The sequence below is a fragment of the Tripterygium wilfordii genome, chromosome 20, assembly GCF_013401445.1.
Source record: "Tripterygium wilfordii isolate XIE 37 chromosome 20, ASM1340144v1, whole genome shotgun sequence".
Classification (NCBI taxonomy): Eukaryota; Viridiplantae; Streptophyta; class Magnoliopsida; order Celastrales; family Celastraceae; genus Tripterygium; species Tripterygium wilfordii.
The window spans coordinates 572,428-589,897 of record NC_052251.1 but is presented as its reverse complement, the minus strand read 5'-3'; the positions used below and the strand labels follow the sequence as shown (position 1 = coordinate 589,897).

The following is a 17,470-nucleotide window of genomic DNA, read 5'->3' as shown; positions in this document are numbered from 1 at the left end:
ATTCGTAGTTGACCTAATTTGATCAAACGACTCCAAATAGTCACCAAAATTAGCGTTAGTCCGTATGACGAGGGTTCTTAGTTGTCTTGTTCATCAACTTGCATTAGTTTAAATTAACCATGTCAACGAGCCCATCTCATGTGCCCTACACGGCAACACATGGTGTGACCCACTTAAAACACACATCTACATCACTAATCCTATTTTAGATGTTAATTACTATAATTAACACTCACCCTTTTTTGGTATGAATTTAGGTCCAATCATGCTTAAAAGTTAAAAGACTATATATGTTTATCCTTTTAAATGACCAACTTGGACTTCAATTTCACTGACCTCCAATTGCATTGGAAATCTACAATTTTTGTTATAGATTTGATGTTAACATATTTTTCACTTTTGTTGGCTTCGATAATTTACAATGTTGACATGGGTGCCAAATTTGCATCCCTAATTGTAGAAATTCACTTAGTGTAAAGGAAAAATCCCCCGGTAGAAACAAACCAAGAGACACATGTCACATGAGGAACGAATCAAGGGATAAGATAGTTGTAAAGATTCCATAATTAAGGTGTGCAAACGGCCATTCTGGCCGATTGTCTTGATTTAGTAGTTGATTTCATGACATTAAATCAAGAGAACCAATTACTTTCCCAAATCATGGAACATCTCCAAAAAAGTTGACACCATATAAACTAGGAAAAAAAGAGAACGTAGGGGATAATTTTTGACTACTTACTCAGATTACTTGAGATAAGAGACTGACTTGACCATCAGAACGTCTTCGACCACCCCTAGGACGATCGTTGGACCCATTGATCTTGTCTTAATTCAAGTATCTAAAGATCAAATAAGGGGCCGATCACCCATTTTCCTCAGATCGGCCCAAGAAGGTAGAACTTGACAAATATAATAACAAGTTAAACATGCTAAACACATCTTAATTGATTAATTCCATGACATTATCCGGCCGAAAACACATTTAACAATGAGTTTGGGCCTAAGATTTGTATTGCCATCTCCACCCCTTGAAACAAAGCTATTTTGTCCATTACTTCTAAATATTTAATGCCGAATAAGATCAAATAAAAGAAAATAAATCGTGCCAATTCTAATTTAATTTTAATTAAGATGATGAACTGATGACAGCTCATCGTTAATCCCATCTTAATAATGCTAATCCACCACTAATAATTTTCAATAATTGAGTAATTTCAAATGGAAATTAAAGCCGCTTAGCGATGACCGAGAGCCTAGCCGAGACGATCCAAGAAGCCGGACATTAGTGTAGAACGCTAACTCAGTTATGAAAGCCAAGCCGCCGCCAGAGACCTTCAAAGCCTTCGTTTTCGCTGACTGTTGAAAACTAATCATTAGACCAACCTCAGCGTAACAAAAGGCAAGCAAAGCATCAACCAATCAAATTTAGAGAGAGAAAGAGAGAGAGGAGTTACCGGAAACCGGCAAGTACAGTGGTTTTTGGATTTTCTGGGAGATTTTGTCAGCGTAAGTTCTCTCGTGAGCCCCAAAAGCTGGGGCCCGGTACATAGATGGGTCCGTGAAACCTGCTGTAACCGCCAGCTACTTCCGTTCTGGCATTACCCACAGTAAAACACAAAACGCCTGTAACTGAACCCTCACGCGTCCGCCACGTTTCCACTGCAATTACAATTCCGCTACGTGTCGATCCCTCGTTTTGTTTTGGTCTTACGTTTGGTCAGACTTTTTTTTAAAAAAAAAAAAATAACTCTGAGGGGGATTCCACTCGCATTACGGAAGGTATTAAAAAGTCTATAAAGCCCTTGCCTTTAAGCTCTAAAGGGTGACCAATCGAGGAGACAATTGTCTTTTTAAGGGCGGTGTAACTAACTAGAAGGTAGGTGGAACTTATACCATACAAAAAAGGAAGAAGTGGAACATATCCTCTGTATGTCGGCATTTTATAAGAAGAAAGTACACGCAGCTTTGATTTCACATGCCGTGGACTTGTCAATTCCTTGACCGTTCAAGTTACGTCGTTGAATGAGATTGACGGTTGGATTTTACTGTTTCGCTCATGTACATATTGCGATTAAACACACGTGATGATTTCGTCTTTCCTTCCCACTTTCTTTTCCTCTGACCAAACAGCAACCTGCGCTCTTCGGTAACACCGTCCATTGAATTGACGGATATATCCTCCAGTTTTTGAGAACCACCAATGAACAAATGGGCCGAACCAAAATAAAGATCCGAATAATAACATTTAAATTAAAAATAAATGAATTCACATAAAAATGATGATACGAAAAATTACTCTCCAATAGGCCGTCGATGTGACGAATCGAGGTGACGAGTAAGATATTACATAGGCGTAAAACACCTTCTCCTTGAGACACTGACCAAGGCACAGTCGAGGTGTCAGGCCGAGCAAAGGTATCTGAAGAGTCGCCAGATGGTGCACTTGAATCAAGATGACCGAGTAAAAGCATCATGGTCTGGACAACATAGCAGTATCACCTAAGAAATCCCGGGTGACCCGAACAGCAAGGGGAACCTAGAGTCTTGAAGGTAACCTACTCAGATTAAGAAATAAATTTTGAATTAGATTTATCCCCTCAAAATTCACCTAGCAATTAGGAAGGAAGAGATCTTCACCAAAATAGAACTCTCCAACTCATATAAAATGGGATCTCCAACAAACCCTATACTCGTACACTTTTATTTGTTAATTTAAAGAGAGAGCGCGCTCTGAGCACCGAACAATCCTCATTGATAACACCTTGAATTGACTTGACATAAGAGAGATACCCGATAACAAATTCGGGACCCCTTGACTTATATTTTCTCCTATGCAGATCACCTTGGTGAACCCAATTAGACACTTTCTGATGGTAATCCGACCACCTAATTAGTCACCTATGGGATCTCCAACAAACCCTACACTCGTACACTTTTATTTGTTAATTTAAAGAGAGAGCGCGCTCTGAGCACCGAACAATCCCCATTGATAACACCTTGAATTGACTTGACATAAGAGAGATACCCGATAACAAATTCGGGACCCCTTGACTTATATTTTCTCCTATGCAAATCACCTTGGTGAACCCAATTAGACACTTTCTGATGTTAATCCGACCACCTAATTAGTCACCTATACCCAACCAATTGAAAAGGCGTGGATCCATGTCAAAGATCGGATCCTAATCCGAGAGCCAAGGGTAATATGGTCATAACAATAGCAGGTCTGTCTGTTGACACCCGCGAACGCTGAAGAAGTAAAAAACGCGTTTTGGGCGGCAAGGCGTTTGGTTGAACCACCTAACAACTACCACTTTCCTTCCTTCCTTCCGCAATCAAATTTTATTTTTACCAATTAATTGTCAAAGTAGTATAAATACTAACATATCATTCGCTCTGTGTTCTTTTTCGGTTTTCTAAGCCTTCCGGTTCTCTCTCTCTCTTTCTTGTACTTTTCTCTCTATCCTGTTTATCCTGACTACGCCGGTAAACGTCTTCTTCTCGCCGGCAAACCGCTCACTGTTGCTTTCGCCGGCGACCAATAAACTTGACTTTCCGAGACTAACTCATTCCTTTTCACATTCTATTTTTATTCTCGAAACATATGTTCCTATTTTGTGACTCGGTTTTGGATCTCCGAGTTTGACTCGGTCGCTTATTGTTTGGCGCGTTTTGAGAGAATGTGGGGCGGTTGGCGGTCGTTGAAGGCTTTGTTTTGGTAGGAGGACGAGATCGTGATCTAGGGTTTGGTTTTCGGATTTGGATTCTTTTCTTTAGCGGTTGGGTTCGATTCTTTGCGAGTTTAAGACGGAGGCGTATAGGCGGCGTTTGCGGAATGAGATGGTATGTGATTTATATATTTGTTATTTTTCTTGTAATTTTTTGTCGTCCTTTGCTTTGCTGATTGTTGTTGAAGTCTCTGGTTAGATATGATGGATTATATTTCTCCCGCAATCTTTTCTTGCTCAGATCTTAGGCGTTCTTCTGTTTTTTTAAGGTAGTCATATTTTTTTTTTTAGTTTAAGTTTTCCTTCTCTTTCTGGAGAAACTTTGACTATTATCATGTCTTCATGGTCTGTAGCTTAGCGGAAATTGTCAATTTTTTTTTAACTCTTGAGAGATGGTTTGATTGGAGGTGAAATCGCCAAAATGTATCGGACGCTTGGTTTAGTTGTTTCCGTGTTCTGATTTTCATCTGGATAAGGATGAGAGTGGGAACAGGAAAGCCATCATAACGAGTGTTGATATGGTCGTATCTTGTCTCGAGTCCATTTGAGCTTCTTTTGTTGAAATTTGTACCGAGTGAGAGATCAATTTTTGGACACAGAATATAGAGTGTTTGCAGTACTCAGCAGACTTCTTATCACTGTTGGAACATAATTTATTGGGTGAGACGGTTGATTAGTTGACTCATATGTATGCAATATGCTGTAGTTGGTGATCTTCAAAGTCTCAGGGCTTCAATTCTTTATTCTGTAATTCTGTGTGCTGTGAATACCTAGGTAAGGCTGCTTCAATATTTTGCACTTTTTCAAGTGAAAAAGAAAGAATTACCATGTCATTTGGACTTTTCTGGTTTAGCTGGAGAAAGTTTGGAAAACCTTTTCTATTGTTTGTATTTTATGGTCTACTTAGGTATTGTAATTGCATGTTAGAAGACAATTGCGGATTCATGAATCGTTTTTCTACTGGTTGCTGAATGTGATGTGCAGTATGTGTCATATGGGATGTGTTGTACTCCTGCAGTTTACATGACATACATGTATGATAGTTTTGTAGAAATGCTTTGTGGCTGTTTGAATTATTTTTTATTTTATATTTTGCTTTGAGTGCTGTATATATTCAAACCTTCACTAACCGTGTTTTGGCAAACTGGCCACAGTACAAGTGTGATCAAATGGCTAAGTTTGTTAACTATCTTGAAGTTTGGGATTTATGTAGTGTACAATGAATCCCTTAGAAATTTGCACTTTGAGCATTATGTGTAAATATCTGACTAAGTGACTATCTTCTTTCAATTGTTTATGCACCAGATTTATGTATTATTATACATTCTTTGTAATTGAGTCCTTCTACCTTCTCTTTTCCCCCCTGTTTTTGGTTAATTCCTTTCATCTCTGACAGGTGGAAGGAAGGGCCTGTTTGTCTAAAGAGGCTAGAAATGGGTTAGAATTTATCAAGCACAAAAGGCTTCAACGAATGAAATCCATCATTGTCAGTGAGACAATTGGTGTTACCAACATGATGAGTAGAAGCGGAGGAGAGGCTCTGAGGTCTGCGGCAGCATGTGGTGTGAGAATACATGGTACTGCAGATTCATCATCACAGTCACGTGGTGTTTCAATTGGAAAGGATGCGTTTCCAAAGCGCAAGGTGGATAAGTTTGATACAAGTGATCTAGAATGGACTGCAAGAATTCCGGAGTGTCCTATATACTATCCGACAAAAGAGGAGTTTGAGGATCCTTTAGTTTATTTGCAGAGGATTGCTCCGGAAGCTTCAAGATATGGTAATGCTGCTTCTCTGAGTCATGGTTGTTTAAAGTGGGTCATAGCTGATAACATGCTGATAGGAAACTTGGAACAGTTTGGGTATTTGTATGGAGTATTTATCCAATAGTGTAGTCTTCGCATTACTTCTCTTTCCATGGCTTGAATGCACTTTGGCCCACTATTTGCTAATATCTGCTCTTAATTTTTCAGGTATGTGCAAGATCATTTCCCCTCTGAATGCGTCTGTCCCTGCAGGCGTTGTACTAATGAAGGAGAAAGCAGGATTCAAATTTACTACTAGGGTGCAACCTCTTCGTCTCGCTGAGTGGGATACTGATGACAGAGTCACTTTCTTCATGAGTGGAAGGTGAGTGTTCTTCTGAAAAACACGATATAATTAGCCCGAATGTTGTTGCTCTGTTCTGAGTACCAGTACCACTTTTCAGAAACTATACTTTCCGCGAATTTGAGAAAATGGCGAACAAGGTTTTTGCTCGTAGATACTATAGTGCCGGTTGTCTTCCTGCTTCATACTTGGAAAAAGAATTTTGGCGTGAAATTGCTTGTGGAAACACCGAAACCGTTGAGTACGCATGCGATGTTGATGGTAGTGCCTTTTCCTCTTCTCCCAACGATCCACTTGGAAGTAGCAAATGGAACTTGAAGGTGTTGCTTTATTTCCACTCAAAATATTTACCCGTATTTTCTTCTGATATTAATTTTTTTGTTTTGAGGTGGCATACATTCTTCTGTAGAAATAGGTTGACAATCATTTTTTATCTTTGGAGAAATATACTTTACAAATATGGGGGCTGTGTTTCCTCATGTAGTATCCAATGGTTTGAGTAGTAAAATATGGATATTTGTGATAAAGATGGACCTGGAATTCATGCATTTAGAAGGAGATGGTATATTTCTGTGCAGCAAAAGAAGAATCGTATTGTTAAGGCACCAAGGGTTAACCCCACCCTAATAAATCTCTACAGAGACGCCATTGAATTCGATTGGTTTTATGCGTTGCTCCTATATGACCTTTGGCTTTCTAGATTGCTCCTATATGTCCTTGTGCACATGAGTTATTTACCTTTCAATAATGATTTTTATAAGTTGTTTTTAGTATGCATGAGGATTCTAAACATTTAACCTGTTCGAAATTCTAAAAAGTGGCTACAACTAGGCCTAAAGCTCCTCATTGCATTGAATCCTATCTTTTGCAATATACGCTCAGACTTATGTGGATTTGAAGTTATGATAATCAGAATATGCTTCATAACATGCCAGAGCCTTAGAATTTGCAACCTTTTCCGATGTGTATGTAATATGTTGATAACAAAAGAAACATTGTGTTGAGTTTATTTGGGTGGTGAACAAGAGAAGCATAAATGGTATTTTATGCAACGTGATTTTGCCTGGATTGCTATTTTCTTATTTATTATATTTTTGTTTATACATTGGTCCTTGATAATGTTGTGAGCTCTCTGGATTTTACATGTGCGTTCTAATTATTCTTGTATATTAATTACTACCTTTTATATCAGAAACTTTCTCGGCTGCCAAAGTCCATTTTGCGTCTTTTGGAAACTGCTATTCCTGTAAGTCGACAATAAAATAATAATTTTAGTCGTTGGTTGTTTATGCCCTGCCATGCTCACAATGGTTGTATTTCAGGGAGTAACTGAGCCCATGCTTTACATTGGGATGCTGTTTAGCATGTTCGCTTGGCACGTGGAAGATCATTATTTGTATAGGTATGTGATTATTTGAATACATTTGACAATAAGAGAGCAAAGGAAGAAAGTATTTCTTCAAAAATAGTCCTAGCTCACATTTGTACATATTGTTGTTGCAGCATTAATTATCATCACTGTGGGGCAGCAAAAACTTGGTATGGCATTCCGGGTCATGCGGCTTTAAAATTTGAGAAGGTGGTTAGGGAACATGTCTATACCCAAGATATCCTATCCACTGATGGGGAGGATGGAGCATTTGACGTACTTCTGGGGAAAACAACTTTGTTTCCTCCAAGTATTCTGTTAGAACATGATGTTCCTGTGTACAAGGCTGTACAAAAGCCGGGGGAATTTGTAATTACTTTCCCTCGAGCATATCATGCCGGGTTTAGTCACGGTAAGATAGCTTGAACTTTAGCTGCTGGAGATTTGAACTATGTCAATTATTGTTGAATATGATTTCCAAATCTCATTTATCTTGCATCTCTGAAATATGGAAACGATTACTTATTCTTCTTTCCCCGCTGTAAATGTGTAGGTTTTAACTGTGGGGAGGCTGTGAACTTTGCAATTGGTGACTGGTTTCCTCTGGGGGCTGTAGCCAGCCGCCGTTATGCTTTTCTCAACAGAATGCCTCTGCTTTCTCATGAGGAGCTTCTGTGCAAAGAAGCAATGTTTCTTCATACGAGTTTAGAACTTGAAGACCCAGATTATTCTTCTACAGACTTTACCTCTCAACATTGTGTTAAGGTTTCTTTTGTGAAACTTATGCGTTTCCAGCATCGTGCTCGCTGGTCTCTTATGAAATCACGGGGATGTATCGGTCTTTCTCCGAATCCTCATGGAACAATTCTATGCACTTTATGCAAACGAGATTGTTACATAGCTTTCCTTAACTGCAGCTGTTGCTTGCATCCAGTGTGTCTTCACCATGGTATGTTCTGTTCAGCACTTTGTTTTAGAATAAGGCTCCATTATTTCACTGAAAATAGTTCAAGAATTTCTTTTTTTAAGGTTAATAGAAAATTAAGTTTAGATTCAGAAAAGTAATTTAATGTATTGGACTGGATGCTTTTTTCTCGAGTTGCATACAAGTCTCACATTGTTGGTTTGTAGTTTTATAGATCTCTATCCCCCACTCATTGGCCCCCAGTAGCTCTTGACTGTCTTGACTCTTGACCACTGGTAGTTTGCTACATTACGAATAACTTGTTACCACCTGTGGCCAAATTGGAAATTATCAAATTACCATTAATTACCATTGTCGACCTCATTCAGTTATTTTTGCCTCTGGCAATGATGATAAAATGCAAACTGGTTGGCAGAGTTCTGTCTGCTGCTTGCTACTATTGCTGACAATTACTCTTGGAAGAAAATTTCCCAGTCATTTACAGTTGATCATAAAGAGTCCATTCATTTGAACTTTTATCGGCAAAACAATCCAAAACCATTAATTTAAATCGTTTGTTAACCTTTTTATATTCTGTCCCACTGATTGATTATGATGATCTTGATGCTCTATCCAGATATGGAGTCCCTTGAGTTCTCATGTGGGAGAAGTCGTACTATGTTTTTGAGGGATGACATTTTAGAAATGGAAGCCGCAGCAAAGAACTTTGAGCAGGAAGATGGAATATTAGAGGAGATTTTGCAGCTAACTAAAAGTGGCGATGATTTGTACATGTATCCTGCCCCATACATGTGCCAGGGATTTGTCGAGGAAGGATACGCTCCTTATTGTGAGGTTAGATTTTCTATGAATGAGAATTCTACTCTGGCTAATTCAGGAGAGCCAATTCATCACCAGCCTACATTGAACAAAAGCACAAGAAAATTTAGACCTGAAACTTCAGATTCCTCCATTTCTTGCGCAGCTTTGAGTTTGGTGCCTTTTGGAATTTCATCTACGCCCAGAAATGTAAGGCGTCTTTCTGGTTTCCAGTTTGTTGCTTCTCTTTTCATATTATTTACAATTTTTTAGTCCTGGTTTCACTCTTGCGCTTTTAGCAAGATTTATAATACTTCAATGGTTTATTTAATTGAAGTGCAATTTCAATTTTTGTTTCACTGTAGGAGCATCTGGTGCGAGCTAACTTGGGGAGTACTGATTCTAAGACATTCTCTGAAGAAATATCACATTGCACATATGATTCTTCTCTGTCCTCTCTCTCACGAGATGAATGCTTTAGTACACAGCAAAGAAATTATGTATCAGAGCCTAAGGCTAGTATGGACCAAGACAGTGACGGTTCTGATTCAGAGATATTTAGAGTTAAACGGCGTCCATCTTTGAAAGTGGATAAAAGAAATGCAAATAATGGCATATCATCTATGAAAGTGGATAAAAGAAATGCAAATAATGTCATATCATCGAGGAGTTCTGAATACCAGGTTTGATCTTGTTCAGACCTCTTAATTTTAATGCCTTTTTCTTCTAGGCTGTTCTTGAAAATAATTTTGTTTAAATGGCGAATTCCTGTCCACTGCATCTCTATTATCTGTGCTTGAATGATGAACTTTTATAACTCGAGGCTGGAATACGTTTTATTCACTGTACAAGTGCAATAAACATGTATAGGTCAATGACATTTCAGTGGATCCTTAGCATGTTTTTCTGATCTTTTGCTCTTTGATGTTTTTGTGTATTGGATTTTTAAGGTGTATTCATTTATTTTTTTCTTTAACTGAATATCTTGCTTTTGCAATATACATCTTTGTGTCTTGTTGGATTTAAATTCCAGAAACATATACTTTTTTAATCATTTTACCATCTGCTTTTGTGTTTAGCTTCAATCTTACACCATGCAGGTTTCTGTGCTTCAAATAAAATCAAGTTAGAAATGCATAATGATTTTCCATCATTTAAATGCCCTGATATGTAGTTGGTTTAATAAGAGTTGAGTGCTGTTTAACCCTCTGCACCAGGTTGCTCTTTGATTTGCACAAATTTGGACACTTCTGTCGAATAGTTACTTGATAGATGCAATTTTTTTGTATGTTCTGAAATTTTTATTGACTTCATTTCCTAACGTGTGCACCCACCTGAGTTCCATGGATTGGTGGTCTCCAATTACATTGAGCCCCTGAATATCCTTGTATACTAGGCTAGCTCAATGCTTGCCCTCAATGAAATCAAATCATTTGGAGTTTTTATTGTCATAGCTCTATATATTATTTTCCAGTGGCGGTGGGCTCTGATTCTTGCTTTCAATTTTTATTCACTTTTTAATTTCATATGTAACAGGGGCTTAAAAGATTGAAGAAACTTCTACCTGAAGGAAGAAGTGAGCAATCAATGTCATCAGAGTGCCGGAGAACTGCTGGACTAACCTGCAACTCCACTTCTAACTTTAAAGAGGGTCAGAAGGACAGGCTTCTACCTGAAGGAAGAAGTGAGCAATCAATGTCATCAGAGAGTCGGAGAGCTGCTGGACTAACCTACAATTCCACTTGTAACTTTAAAGAGGGTCAGAAGGACAGGCTTCTACCTGAAGGAAGAAATGAGCAATCAATGTCATCAGAGAGTCGGAGAACTGCTGGACTAACCTACAATTCCACTTCTAACTTTGAAGAGGGTCAGAAGGACAGGCTTCTACCTGAAGGAAGAAATGAGCAATCAATGTCATCAGATTACCGGAGAACTGCTGGACTAACCTTCAATTCCACTTCTAACTTTAAAGAGGGCCAGAAGGAGAGGCTTGCTAATGGAAGTATGATTCCTATATCTATTAAGTTCAAAAAGTTGGCAAATGATGAACCAAGTAGAAAGCAAGAACGCAGCAGAGTAGACAGATTCCAGCTTGAGTTGGGGAAGAAGATCACAAAGTACGATTCCTCATTTTTAGGCTCACAGAGAAGGATATAGATTGGCCCTTGGGTCAAGAATGACAGTAGATCTGGTTGACCTGCCTCTGGAGCAATGTCTAGAGGCCGACTCGCTAACTTCATTTTTCTCTAATGGTGGGGGGTTCTAACGAACAAGGCAAGCCTGCAAGATCTGTTTGGGGAGCAGTGGCTAAAATTAACCAAGTTTAGGGCAAAATTTTTATTCTTTGTGTAGGGCCTCAAATTGGGTGCCTTCCACGGAATGTGATTTTTGGGTTCTCTGGCCAGGGGTATTTTTCCTTCTTTGGCAGGAGAACCTTCCTGCAAAGTTCAAAATTTGGGGGTTAGTAACTTGGATGTAAATTTGACGTTAGCAGTCCAATTAATTCTTACAGAGGAAAGTGGGTATTTCCACTTCTCCATTTAACATCAGTATTGCTGCTGCCCTTGATTTACATTCTCCATTCTTTTGTTAGCAAGGGACTACTCGAATAAATTCCGAGAAATGCTTTTGTCTCTTGTCATATTTGATCATTTTTTTTTTTAATTTCACTCTAGCTTGCATTTATATTATTGGTGGCTCATGTTTGATATATAGCATGAGAAATGATTTGATGATTTTAAGGTCCATTGAATATTTATTGAAGCTCATCTGTTGTTGGGGAATATGTCACCTGAAGTTCTGTTGATTGAATTCTGAGATGCCTGGGCCAGTCATGCGCAGAAGCAGGAACGGCTATATTGTTGATTTCGTCCCTTCTATTTGGTTATATCTCTATCTACTGATCATCATCGTCAAAGCTTTTATCCTAAAAATTTGTGTTCGATTACACGAGTTTATGAGAATATCAATGAGAATCCATCACGTGTATTCATTTTTTACATTCATTTTTATCATGAATTAAGTGATTTTCTCGTATCTATCTACTGTTAAGTACATTAAATAAGGCCTTTTTGTAAAGTTGAAGCTTTAGTACTACATGGTAGTTGACTGCTCGCATGTGGACAATAATGTACAACTGTTATGATATATATCATCTACCTCTCTGTGTCGAAAAGGACTTTTGCACCGAGGACAGGTAACATATGGGCCTCTATTGCCATGGACATATTAGTTGCAAAGTACTGGGCCCATAGAAGACCCGTTGTTCAATCAGCAGCAGCATTGACGTGAATCGAATATCTTTGGGAGGGCCCAATCCCCAAACATGGGCCTTCAACGTAAATGAGTCCACTCCTCACACTGACATTACCGTTCAGGCTTTGGAATTTGAATTTGAATTTTTGAGGAGAGCAAGTGTTGCTGATGATGTGTTTTGTTATTCTATTCTCCTCATAAGAACTCCTGTGTTTAGAGAAGCAAGAATGTTAGGAATTCCAGTTAAAACCATTCAAAAAGCATCCAAGCAATGTGTGACATTCATTCATTGAATGTTGCGACATCATAACAAGGAGCCCATTGAAAATCACATCCATTTTTATCATTTTTGTTAGTGTAGTAGATGCATTTCTTAAGGTGGTCCACAACTTAGGGTGCCCTTTAAAGGTGGTTTTGGCGCAGAGTGCATGGAAGTCCACAAAAACATGACCAAAATACAGATAACCCAATCAAGGAGTCTCTCCTATTTTCGCATTGAAAATATTAAGGATTTCAATATGTTTTTTTGTCTCATCTAACTTAAATGTTGAGATGGACGCACGTAATTCATATGAAAATGTATGCATCCATCCAAATATTTTGAATAATTGAGAAAAAAATACTTGGGATTCCTAGTTCAACTGCTTCCAAATTATAAAAAGGAAAAAAGACTCTCTCTCCCCTATTTGTTGCTGTGTCATATTGCAGAGGAAATGTTTCACCATATGTCGCATCAATGCATTAAAAGCTAGTAATTATGAATGAAATATTATGAGTTGTGTTTCTACTTCCCGCATGTCCATAGTTTGGAATGGCCAACAGTTGGATTGGTTTAAGCCAAGTCGAGGGGTTCGTCAAGGCGATGCTATTTCTCCTTATTTATTTGTGCTTTGTGTTGAAAGGCTGGGTCACCTGATAAATAATGCTGTTTTGTCTGGAGCCTGGAAGGCTATTAAACTGTCTCCTTATGGACCTGCTTTATCTCATTTGTTTTTTGCGGATGATATGGTATTATTTGCTGAAGCTTCGGTGGATCAAATAAAGGTGGTAATGGAGTGTTTAAATTTTTTTTGTGCAAGCTCGGGGCAGCGTGTTAGTTTCCAGAAATCTAGTATTTATGTCTCGAAGAATGTGGATCAGGGTGTTGCTTCTGATATTTCTAGATTGTCAGGGATCCCTCTCACTGATAATTTGGGCAAATATTTGGGTACCCCTTCAATCCATGGTCGGGTAAGTTCCAAGGAGTATCAATATGTAGTGGATCGTATTTCTTCTCGTTTGGAAGGTTGGAAAACTAGACACTTATCATTTGCCGGTCGTATCACTTTGGCGAAATCCGTCTTGACTACTATTCCAATATATGTAATGCAAACGGCTTTGCTTCCGAAGGAAACTTGTTTGCATATTGAGAGGCTTGTACGCCGCTTCTTGTGGGGAGGTAGTGAAGATAAGAGACCGGTTAGTCTTGTTAGTTGGGAGCAAGTTACCAGACCAATTGAAATGGGAGGACTTGGGATTAGGAAATTGGAGCAAACTAATCATGCTTTTATGGCTAAAGTGGGCTGGAGGCTTCTCAATGAAAAACAAAATTTGTGGGCTAAGGTAGTTTCAAGTAAATATATGAGAGGGAATCCTAGTGTTGTGAATCTCAAAGGGAAGCAAGGATCTTCAAACTTATGGCGTGGTATTGTGAAAGCTGGCAATATTTTGCATAAGGGAGTGAAGGCGTTGGTGAGGAATGGTCGGAGAACACGGTTTTGGCTTGATCATTGGATGGGGGATAGCCCTCTCATTGATGTATGCTTGCATGATATTTCTTTGGTGGAAAAGCACAAGATGATCTCTTGTTATTGGCAGCGCGGACTGGGTTGGATATGGGCGAAGTTTCATCATCTATTACCTGAAAATATAGTGCAGCAACTAACGGCATTCATGGTGCGTGAGGAGGATGATATGGAAGACGGTATTTGTTGGGGTTTATCAAATAATGGAAAATTCTCGGTAAAATCTGCTTATATGGCCACCGTTGGGTTAGGTGGGTTGAATGTAGATCCTCTTTGGCCGAAAATTTGGAGACTTAATGTTCCTCAACGAGTTACAGTGTTTATTTGGCAGCTTACTCATCAACGTATAATGTGTAACTCGGAGCGTTTTAAGAGAAGATTTACAGGTGATCCTAGCTGTAAGCTTTGTAGTGGTGTTGATGAGGATGTGAATCATATTTTCAGGAGATGCCCAAGAGCTAAACAATTTTGGCAAGCCATTCTTCCAGATCAAGAGTTGAGTTTTCAAGCTGATTTGGGCTTTAATGATTGGCTTCATTATAATATATGTGGGAGAGATGCTCGCAATTTATCTTCTAATTGGGCCGCGATGTTTGCTGTAATTCTTTGGTGTCTTTGGAAGTGGCGAAATGAGTATGTGTTCAATGATAAAGTTTTGTCTTTGGCAGTGAAAGTGGAGTGGTTTCAACTCCATATGGCTGAAATTGAAAGAGCATTTGCTAATCAATTGCAACTGAATGGTATAAGTGTTAATAAAAGGGTGATGTTGGAGTTTGTTGGGTGGTCTCCTCCTCCTGATGGGTGGGTCAAACTTAATACAGATGGTTGTTGTAAAGGAATGACTGGCTTAGCTGCAGGAGGGGGCCTTGTGCGAGATGTTAGAGGGAGATGGTTGATTGGGTTCTCTATTAATATCGGGATTTGTAGTGCAGTTGAGGCTGAGCTTTGGGCAGTATTCGAGGGTCTTTCTTTGGCATGGCAAAATGGGTTTCGAAAAGTTTTTCTTGAGACAGATTCGCTTGTTGTGGCCTCCTGGCTGCAGGATGGTTGTGTTCCAAATATTCCTATTTCTAATTTGATTTACAAATGTTGTGATCTTTTGAAGAAAGATTGGGAGGTCAATATTTGTCATGTGCTTCGGGAGGGAAACAGATGTGCAGATCTGTTAGCAAATTTGGCTCTTAAGCATGATCGTGGAGTTTTGGTCCTTCATCAACCTCCTGTGGATATTATAGAGATGTTAAGAGAAGATGTTATTGGAGTATCTTGGCCTATACGTGTAGTCAGGAATGCTGAATAGTTAGTTTGTTTGTCCTTGTGGGTATCCCCTCCTTGGTATCAAAAAAAAAAAAATTATGAATGAAAGATTCAAATTCTCTCGTCTCACCTTTTTCATGCATCCTTGCCTTTATTCAACTTAATTTCCAATACCCAATTAGTTGTCTTTTATTCCTTTTTAGAATACAATAATATTGAATGGTTTATGGTTGAGAGTGACCAAGATGCAAGGCATGCCATTAAGAATGAACCATCTTTTTTGTCCTCCTCTCTTTCTTGGTAATGGAATTTATCCTATCTTAACTACATCAAACTTAATCTACATATGTTTATCCCAACTGTTAAGTTGTATGCACGAGATTTCACGTGTATCATGTGAGACATGCGAAGCTCACGAATTCATTTAGATATTGTGCGTCCGGTTCAACAACTGAGATAACTGGAATATAACTCTTGGGATCTGTTAAGGAATTATGTTGTGTGCTTAAAGACAACTGATATGGAGCCCAGCCCATTAAGGCCCATGGTTTAGGGCCGAATGGAATGATCACAAAAGGACAAGGAGACAAGAGTGCCCTCAAAGGAGGGGCAAGTGAAGGTATGGTCTCCATCAACTGCCCGAGATAGGCTGACCAAAGATGTGAAAGGACAAAGCTGCCATCATCACTGGCTAATCTGACAGCACTGTCATCGAGGCCTCTTATCATAAAGCAATGGATTGCAAAATCATTTGCCTTGGCCTTCTCGCCTCTCTCCTCTTTTCATTGGCTCATACGCTGTCCGTGTGTGCCTTTGACTGTACGTATATCTCTTGACATGTCAACTTCTCTTGACACGTGTGAAAATATTGTTTTGTTTTTTGAAAAAAAATATATATATAATTTTATCTGTTAATATATATTGTTGTTGTTTTGCTGAAAAAAAAAATCCTCCAAAACGAACGGAAAACGTACCGTTTGGCACCCGCGAGAATCACGCCTTATTATTCGTTGTGTTGTAAGAATGAATTTGAGTTTCTTTGCCTTGTGAGATTTTTTTTGTCATTTGTCTTTTGTCTTAGCATATCTTCTTTGGGGGTTTTTTTTTTTTTTTTTTTTTAATTTTAAATGTCGCATTCTCTTTTCAAAAATTGTTAACCATGGAAAAAGTAGTTAGTGTTTTTTTTTTAATTGTTAATATGTTTTTGTTAGAAAATATCGGTGTACTCACTTACGTAATCTTGACTATCATTGTATGATAATATCTGGTTTTCCGAGTCCAAGCACAACCCATTACATGGTCTTCTAGGATTTTTCAAGACTCACGATTTTAAAACGCTTTTTAGTAAGTCAAAAAAATATGTGGATTTATAAACTACTCAATACATCTTTATTTTAACAATGTATGTATGACATTTCTCAAAAGTTTCTTCTTAAAATATATGCACATCTTTAATGACCCAAAAGGAGACAAATATAAAAGCAACAAACTTTTAAGCTTTTTTAGTCCACCATTCAAGACCAAGACTCTCATGTTCATATGTCATATAATTGCTTCAATTTGGGCCTTAATTAGTTACAAGGTTAATTTGAATGAGATGACAAGTTTCCTTCCATGTCTTATAAAACAACTTTTGTCACATTTTGTTGCAAACTGTATACATTGGATGCCAAATTCAGAATCCAAGTTTGGCAGCTTCTTCACGCCATAAAAAAGATCACATAAATCATATAATATATATATATATATATATACATGTAATAGTAATTGTTACATCTATATATATGTATAGATGGCAAAATAATTGAAACAAAAGAGATTGGGTAAGCGTGAAATGAAACTTTGATCTCTGAAGGCAGAAATGAACAAATAGAAAACTTCAAGGGATGATGAGAGTAACAAGACTCTCTCTTTCTCTGTGTCCTGCCATTGTACACAGAGCCTGGCAGCCTGCAACAAATTAAAAACAAAGTTCAAATATTTATGTTTTGTATGAATGAATGTACCATACCCATGCATTCTATACACTGTCACGTACAGTACTGTGACACATGAAGTGGGGCCCAATTAGGCAACTACAACAACATTTTGTCTCAAAAGGAAGAAAATTTCTTGGTAACTGAGAGTTCTCCAGCTCAACATACTCATCGGACTACTGAGTCAGTTCTAAATTCGGGCAACCAAATCAGTCTGCTCTACATCGACGACAGTTACGACTGAGTCAACGTCCATGCAGGGAGAATC

At 38.4% G+C, this 17,470-nt stretch overlaps 1 protein-coding gene across 2 annotated transcripts; it reads left to right on the top strand.

Annotated features, from left to right (window-relative positions):
* The first annotated feature begins 3,397 nt into the window (after positions 1-3,397).
* On the top strand, positions 3,398-11,571 carry LOC119987108 (lysine-specific demethylase JMJ706-like). 2 transcript variants are annotated; one of them, XM_038831855.1, is made up of 11 exons: positions 3,398-3,843; positions 5,125-5,509; positions 5,703-5,859; positions 5,939-6,158; positions 7,031-7,084; positions 7,161-7,240; positions 7,342-7,619; positions 7,761-8,156; positions 8,749-9,140; positions 9,296-9,613; positions 10,467-11,571. In XM_038831855.1, the coding sequence occupies exons 1-11, from the start codon at positions 3,841-3,843 to the stop codon at positions 11,085-11,087; spliced, it is 2,904 nt and encodes a 967-aa protein (XP_038687783.1). In that variant the 5' UTR covers positions 3,398-3,840; the 3' UTR covers positions 11,088-11,571. The 2 variants fall into 2 exon arrangements, with proteins under 2 accessions (XP_038687783.1, XP_038687784.1); XM_038831856.1 differs by lacking the exon at positions 3,398-3,843 and adding an exon at positions 4,483-4,502.
* Positions 11,572-17,470: the final 5,899 nt, after the last annotated feature.

Excerpts from the sequence above, each read along its gene's own strand:
- LOC119987108 (XM_038831855.1), top strand. Across the intron at positions 7,620-7,760 it reads TCATGCCGGGTTTAGTCACG|GTTTTAACTGTGGGGAGGCT; the intron begins GTAAGATAGCTT and ends GTAAATGTGTAG. Across the intron at positions 9,614-10,466 it reads CGAGGAGTTCTGAATACCAG|GGGCTTAAAAGATTGAAGAA; the intron begins GTTTGATCTTGT and ends CATATGTAACAG.